The sequence below is a fragment of the Arachis hypogaea genome, chromosome 12 (assembly GCF_003086295.3).
Source record: "Arachis hypogaea cultivar Tifrunner chromosome 12, arahy.Tifrunner.gnm2.J5K5, whole genome shotgun sequence".
Classification (NCBI taxonomy): domain Eukaryota; kingdom Viridiplantae; phylum Streptophyta; class Magnoliopsida; order Fabales; family Fabaceae; genus Arachis; species Arachis hypogaea.
In genome coordinates, this window is record NC_092047.1 from 4,815,379 (window position 1) to 4,823,233 (window position 7,855).

Genomic DNA, 7,855 nt, shown 5'->3' on the forward strand with positions numbered 1-7,855 from the left:
TACACATAGGCAGAATTTTTTTGAGAATATATGCTTTAAGGAATTTAGCATATCATACACCTAGGACCAAAGATTTGATAAGAATCATGGTTAGAACTTTGGGGAAGAAAAGAGAGAGAGAGGGGAACAAAATCTTATTTTGTAAGTTGAAACTTTCAATCACCATTCATCATTCTTGAATTTCTTTTTTCCAAAATTATCAACACTTAGCAAGAACACTACACCCTCTATTTTTAACTCAATATTGAAGAGAAAGATGCTTTTGTTTATGCTCAATATCAATATCTAGCTGCACAGATTTGGTATGCACACACCACTTTCCGGGTTTTGCTGTTCTTTCCATATCCTTCCAGTTACTCTCAGCTTCAGCTCTTTCCGGTCCCCACCGGAGAAGAAAAGCGCCATGTTTCGGTATACAATGAGGCCGTCATGGCTATCTCTAACCTTCTTGTGGCTATCTCTTATGCTTCTAGGACTGCCCTCGAAGGTTAGTTTCCGGCCGTTTCCTCCTACCTCCAAGCTGTAGCTATAGCTCCGTGCATCTCTTTCGTCGCCCATGAAACGCAGGAATGCCATGTAAACAGGAGCTGTACCGAGCTGGAAGGCTTCGAAATGGAGACAGAAGTACTGACCAAAACAGTGGAAGACCTAACAGAATCAACAAAACAATTACCATATCAATTTTCCAGAGAAATAACAAGTAATTCTAAGCTCATAATTTCAAAACCAACAAAACAGCTTATAAGCATAAGTAACATTTTAGAATTGTGATGTTTTTACCAAACTTAGAACTCCATACTAAACTTTATATGCTTACAGTCAGCATCCACGTGGCGTTTTCGACTTCCATCGGATTAGACTTGACATAACGATGGTTAAAAGTGCATCCAGAATGCATATCAACCCTATGATCATCCCTTAAATGAGCAACAAGGTACGGAATATCCCCGACAATAGAGCAATCCGATCCGGCGTAGGGGCAGTTGTAAGGTCTGAAGTTACAAAGAGACTCATGTTTGAGTTTGCTGTAATATGGAAATATCTCTGGACAGCCAAGAGAGCTATATCTGCAAGGCAATTCTAGTGATTCCGCAATCTTCTCCAACGCCAAACACCTTATGTCACCGAGTTCTTGTCTACAAGTAGGACACCGGTTATGTACCCTTGTCTTACAAGTTGAACAAAGGGTATGTCCATTGTGGCACTGCATGACAGAACAAAACAAAATAGTTGGTTTAAGAATAATCAATAGGCATCATGAATCCAAAGCTAGGTAGTCTAAAACATTCTTCACAATAGAAAATACCAAATTTGACTCTATGTATATCAATAAACAAAAGTACAAGGCAAAACATGGAATTAAGAAATCACCAGACTTGACTACACTCAAGATATATGCACAAATAAGTGAATGGACTTCATGCACTAGATTCTCGCTTAGTTTGGTAAAGTTTTTACTTTTTGAAAGTAGCTGTCTTTTAAAAGACAGCTTTTTAAAAGCTGCAGCACTTTGTGTTTGGTAAAATCAAATTAAAAATGACTTTTAATAAGTACAAGCACCACAATTGTGTTTGGTAAAATAACTTTTAAAACTTAAAAAAATTTATAATAAACATGTTTATAACGAAGAATAATTTCTTTTTTCAAATTCTTTAAAATTTTATATAATATTTTAAAATAAAAAATTATTTTATATATTGGCTCACCTTTATAGATCACAAAATAGGACACGTATCTCAAATAAATTACTCTTATGATTATATATCTATATTTACATATGTATATACATGTTGTTATTATAATTTTGACTAATGTTCATGCAAGGAAAATTTTATGATTGGTTTTCATAAACCAAGTCAACCTCTCCACGTTTCAAAGAACAGATAAAAAACAAACAAACATCATAGATCTACTGAAAAAATATAAAAACAATGCACAAAAAAATAATATAGATAGATAGAAGTTCATACCTAATATGTGATAGAGATGTATTTGTGTTGAAATTTGTGAAGATTAGGTTGAAAAATAAAAAATATATGAAGATTTGTGAAGGTAAAGATGAGAAGTTAGAAATATAAAGATTTCAATGGCAATATAATAGCGGGAAATATGTGCCGAAAAATAAATAAAATTTGATAAGCACAAGCCAGCTTTAAAAAGCTTCCACTTAGGTGCTTTTAAAAGCACAAGCACCTCTTGAAAAAGCTTTACCAAACCAAGCCTTTGAACCTTGGTAACTACTAATGATCCTTTTATTAATCTTCTAGTTAATTTCCACCGCCAATTACTAAGATTTGATCATGTTCTTATCCTATGGTAAACTCTCTTAAAGAGTACGTTTGGTTTTTGGTGTTGGGGGGATGGGGTGGAAGTTTTCGTGGATGAGTGTAAATTACATATCAAACTCATCCACAAAAATTTTCGCTCCATTTTAACCTCTCAACCAAACACACCCGAAGGTCGTAACCCGTAACCAATAGTAAAAGGACGATTTAGTATCTTCTCGTACCTGTTTGAAAGAGATGGATGTACCTAATTCTCCCATAGGCTATACCACCCCAAATGAAAAGCTCAATCAGAAACTACACATCTCCAGATATCTCATCTACTTACACAAACTCTTATAATTGCTGTGTAGAAATTTGTGTTAGATCTTGTAGCCTATCTAGCAGCATCAATGAATTTATTCATAGCATAATTCAGAAACCTTCCCTGCAAAGTGACTTGCATAATATCCATCCTATTCTACTTAGATTACTACTTTATAGGTTCCTCTCTTTACCAAGATAAAGTTATTTAACAAAGTTCTTGATTGATTAAGATGCATTGATTAAAGACAACAATCCTCATAGGAATAATCATAAGCTGTATATTAGCCTTATAGTTAATGTGCCCAATTCTTTATTCCCTTAAAGTGCAGTCTATAAAGGTATCCATTATTGTAATTTTCACCCTAACTTTTACAAGCCCTTTATGTAGAGATAAGTGTGTGCAATCACACCAAACCTTACCCTATCATTATGCTTTCTAGCAATTAAAGCCACTTAATTTGTGTCATCCAACAGAACAGTGTTAACCAAATAGCACTACACCCTAAGGCCGCGTTCGACGACTGTTCCAATACATCAAATACAAGAGATACCGAGACAGTAGAAACCGAAAAATTTGCTCCCATTGTACTCATATCACTTATTTTCTTCTTCAAACAACTTAGTTTCTCCGAATGTGTCTGAATTCCTATCCCGGGACAGTCCCCAAATGCGGCCTAAGAGGGCAAAAGCTAAACCATGAATCCATGATGCATATTGCTTTCCACCAAATGAGGCATAAATCTCAGTTGTTAGAACTTGGAAGCACTAGTGTTGATTCAAGGAAATAACAAACCTAACTTTGAATCAAGCTCATCAGTTGAACCATTAATAATTTAATATGCAATGCCAACATTTGAATTCAGCAACTTTCTTTAGCGTTGATATTTTGAACTCATCACCCTAAACCTAACCCCAGAAAAAGTCAAAAACTTTTTGAGCCACCAAGCTTTGAGTCAATGAATCAACAACCCTTGTCTCTTAGTCCTGTTTTCAACAACCCCCCATATGATTCAACATCACCCAAATCATTCAAAGCTGAAATCTTTTTCCTTTGGAAACATGAGATCCATGAAACAAAATCCAACCCATAATTCCTAAAATCAAATTCAACACTTCTAATGCAACCCTATACCTTAACAACCACAAAAGAACAAAGGCTACCTAAGTCAGCATAAACACATAACAAAATTGAAGCTACCAAACCAAAATGGATTGATGGAAAAAACAACAAACCTGATGGATTGGAGGGTACATTGAATTTGTGCAAACAGGACACTCAAGAAGCTCATGAACACTTGTAGCTGTGGAACCACCACCACTGCTATGATGAACCTTGTTGATTGAAGAAGAATACTGATGATGATGATGATTGTGATGTGGATGATGCACATCTTCATCATCCATCATGATCAATGATGATACAGTACTATTACTATCACCAGATTCCATTCCTCTCCCAAAGCTAACACACTAGTAAGCTCAATTTCCTCAAATCTATGTATTCTTCAACGATGTGTGTCTTTCTTTTCAATCATATATGCATCAGAAAAAACAAAACACAACAACTAAAAATTGAAGCTTTTTTGTGTGTGGGATAAAATGTAAGCTCAGTTTTCAATTGGGTGTGAGAATTTGAAGATAGAAAACAAAAAGGAAGAATTTTTTTATTTGTGTTGATCACAGATAAACAAGACCAAATACGACGTTTGTTTTCCCTCTTTCCTATGTTGTTCTTCTTCTCAGAAACCCTTTGATCAGAATCAAACAGTTCTCAGCATTTCATAGAGTAAGAGGAGGAGGAAGAAGATTAGAAGAAGATTAGAAGAAGAGAAGTAAGTGCAAGGAAAGAGTCAGAGAGAGAATAGAATGCAACACACAATGTAAGAAGAAGAAAAAAAATATGTGGAAAGTGTATTGAGTTTTTTTGGGTTTGTGTAAGAAAAGCTGAGATTTTTCTATCACAAAAAAGAAAGGAAAAAAAAAAAGTGAAAGTAATTTTTATTTTTATACATCATTGGAAGCTTGAAAAAGCATAAGTAATTGATGTATAAATATTAAATAACTAGATTTATTGGTTTTGTATTGGATATTATTATTATTATTATTTTCAAAATTAATGATGAGACTCGAATCCAAAACTTTGAAGTGAGGAATGAGAGACTATGTTATTTGAATTACAGTTCGTTGATTATATTATTATTATTATTATTATTATTATTATTATTATTATTATGGATGTAACATTTTTAAACTAGATTTATCCACAAAGAAAATAAAATTCAAATTCTTAATTATTAAGAAAAGAGATTTATATATATCATTAATTCGTTTTACTTTTTTATTATTTCAGATACGGTTTAATAGTCTAATATACTATGGACATTTTTAAATGAAAGCATGTTTTATAATGAGGAATGCTAGAGGCCAGCAACTTTTGTGATTTGTAGCCATTAAATAGTCATCAATGATGGTTTTAATGGTGTGAGATTGGTGTAAACTTTCATCCAATTGTTCACTTTTCTTTGTGGTTACATGCTGACCAGAATTTAACAAAGTTGCTAGCTCCTAGACTTTTTCTTTTATAATTTAAATCTTAAATTTTATTATTTCAAACATACATGACCGAAGTGTGTAATTAATATTTACTAAACTAATGTAAAAAACAGAACAATTTTTAATTGAAATTTATAATGACTATTGATTTAGAATAAGATAATTTGTAAATAATTCCAGATTAATTAAGCCTCTATCTTTGATAATTTATTATTCTTACCATCCTCATTATTGGTCAAGGCTATGATGCAATACAAAATAGATGTATTCAATGGAAGAATAATAAAATTTGAAGGTGAATCTAAATGAATTAATTAATTACCTAACCAAAATCTAAACCAAACTAACTTATCACAATAAGCCAAAATATATATATATACTAATCTTCAAAAGTATTTACTACACATAATATCTTTTTAGTACAACTTTTATTATTATTTAATTAATTATTATAACTCATTAGATTTCTTTCTATTTGTTACATTGATCACTTCATACAATAATAAACATTAGGTGAACATTATTACACTTATGAAACCCAGTTGGTTCTTTAATTTAGGTACTTTATTTATAACTCTCTAAACCATGTGAAGGTAGAGAGAGATGTTGTGGTCTCAAAGTCTCAACCATTAAAGGATGCACGATATGTTTCATTTGATTGATGATGGACCTATAATGCCACTATCTCATCATCATTATTGGAATAAATAAATAAATAATATTTTCATTTTTCTTTGAGCTGTATAAGGGTCCTCTATGTAAAACTTTTTCCATGCATGCGGGGTGTTAGGTTTAACAAAAGTTTTTATTTTTTATTTTTTCTATTTTTTAAAGTGTGTTTTTTAAGTGAGATAATACTTAATTTAGTTTTTGAAATTCTCGTCACTCATTAAAATAATCCTAATAAACTCTTAAAAATGATCAAGTTGTTTTTTAAATTTACAAATTGTGAATCTCCATTCGTTATTAATTTAACTGTCGTTACTCGTTAAAACAGTGTTAATATGAATCGCTATAATAACAAAGTGAGATCTCCAATAATAAAATAATGTGGTTAAAATTTTAATATAATCAGAGAAGTGTACTAAATTGGTTAATCAAATTTATTTTAACTCATGATTATATATTGATATAGACATAAAAATAAAGGTGGAAACTCAGGTGCAGTCGACTTAACGTGAAGTTGATACTTGAGAGCCGTTAGATGATTTGACTAAGTTGACTAAATTTTCATCTAACGTCTCTCGGGTATCAACTTCACGTAAAGTCGATTGCACCTGAGTTTTTACCAAAAATAAAACATAAAAGATAAAAACTTTTGTTAATAATAGTGTGGCAAAAATTTTAAATAACTAATAGATATACATTTCTTATATTAACAAATTATTTTCCATTTTCAAAATTTGAGATACTTTTTCGTAATAGTAAAAGAGAAACGCATACTTTTAGCAAACTTATATAAATTGTATATGGGAATTTTTACTTCCAATTTTAAAGTGGTTCTTGCAACTTTGACGAATATTAGAGTTGTTTCGTGGCCAATTTTTTTTAATCATATTTGGATTGTTATCACTAATTTTCATTAATATTATGATGTTTTGGTATAATATATTAACACGAGAATATTTAAGATAAAAAGAAATTGTAACTTATGATTTTAAACAGAACAAATACTAAAAAAAATTACTAAAAATTGTGGGTCACGATTTCAACAATTTAAAATATTTATATTTAAATGTTATTAACGATTTTAAATTAATCTAATATCCAACTCAAATTGTGAGTGACAATTTATGTAAATTTATGTATAATTATCGTATCTACGAATTACACTTTTTATCCTTAAAATTCAGTATTAAACCCATTTTATCATCATATTAAAAATAATTTTTTTTTGTAGCCGATAAAATAGTAATTGAAATAGGATAAGATATATCTTGAAAATAAATGTCATATAAATTTTTTTAGTGTGATAATAATTATGATGGTCTTGACTTATTCAAAACAGATTGTCTTCTGGTTATATTATTTAGTGTATAGTCATAAAAATTATTAAATGATTAAAGTAGTTGATGAAAATTAATCATATACCTAATATAAGTTATATTGGTTTGTATGGTAGAATAGAAAATATAGCGATTAATTTAGCTATCGAATTTTAAATAAAATTACGAAAATGTTTGATAACCAAAGAAAATTAGCCAAAAATAGCCATAACTTGCTTTATTTAGCGTTCATTAATTGTTGCGACAATTAATAAATGCTAAATAAGGCAAGTTCTGGTTGTTTTTTTGTCTCCCTAATATTACCGGTAAAATTAATTGTCAAATCCTTAGCAATCGATTTGATAGGTCGCAAAATTTTAGTTACTAATTCGCAAAAGTTTATATTAGCGACCAATTTTTAGTTAAGAGTGACCAAAACAATGACAAATTAAATCTGTCGTTAAAAATCGATTACTATCTTAAAAATTTCTTGTAATAAATTACTAAATTTCCTCATTTGGATTGGCTACCTTATGATTTTTTACTAAGAAAAGAAAAAAAAAACTCCAAATAATGAAAGCTACGTTTCCTAATAATAATTTATATAGTTTTGGAGTTATTCATCTTTGTCATATTAAGTATTATTGTTGCTTAATTAGAGGGCACATCTTGAAAACGTTTGAGGAACGGATAATCTGAAAATTATTTAAGGTATAGCTTTCGGGT

The 7,855-nt window shown here is 30.5% G+C and overlaps 1 protein-coding gene across 1 annotated transcript; it reads right to left on the bottom strand.

Moving 5' to 3' along the window:
• Nucleotides 1–137: 137 nt before the first annotated feature.
• LOC112726511 (E3 ubiquitin-protein ligase SINAT5) lies at nucleotides 138–4,641 on the bottom strand. The gene is made up of 3 exons (XM_025775921.3): nucleotides 3,825–4,641; nucleotides 818–1,204; nucleotides 138–648 (listed from the first exon to the last, which is right to left on the bottom strand). The coding sequence occupies exons 1-3, from the start codon at nucleotides 4,038–4,040 to the stop codon at nucleotides 286–288; spliced, it is 966 nt and encodes a 321-aa protein (XP_025631706.1). The 5' UTR covers nucleotides 4,041–4,641; the 3' UTR covers nucleotides 138–285.
• Between the last annotated feature and the right edge of the window lie 3,214 nt (nucleotides 4,642–7,855).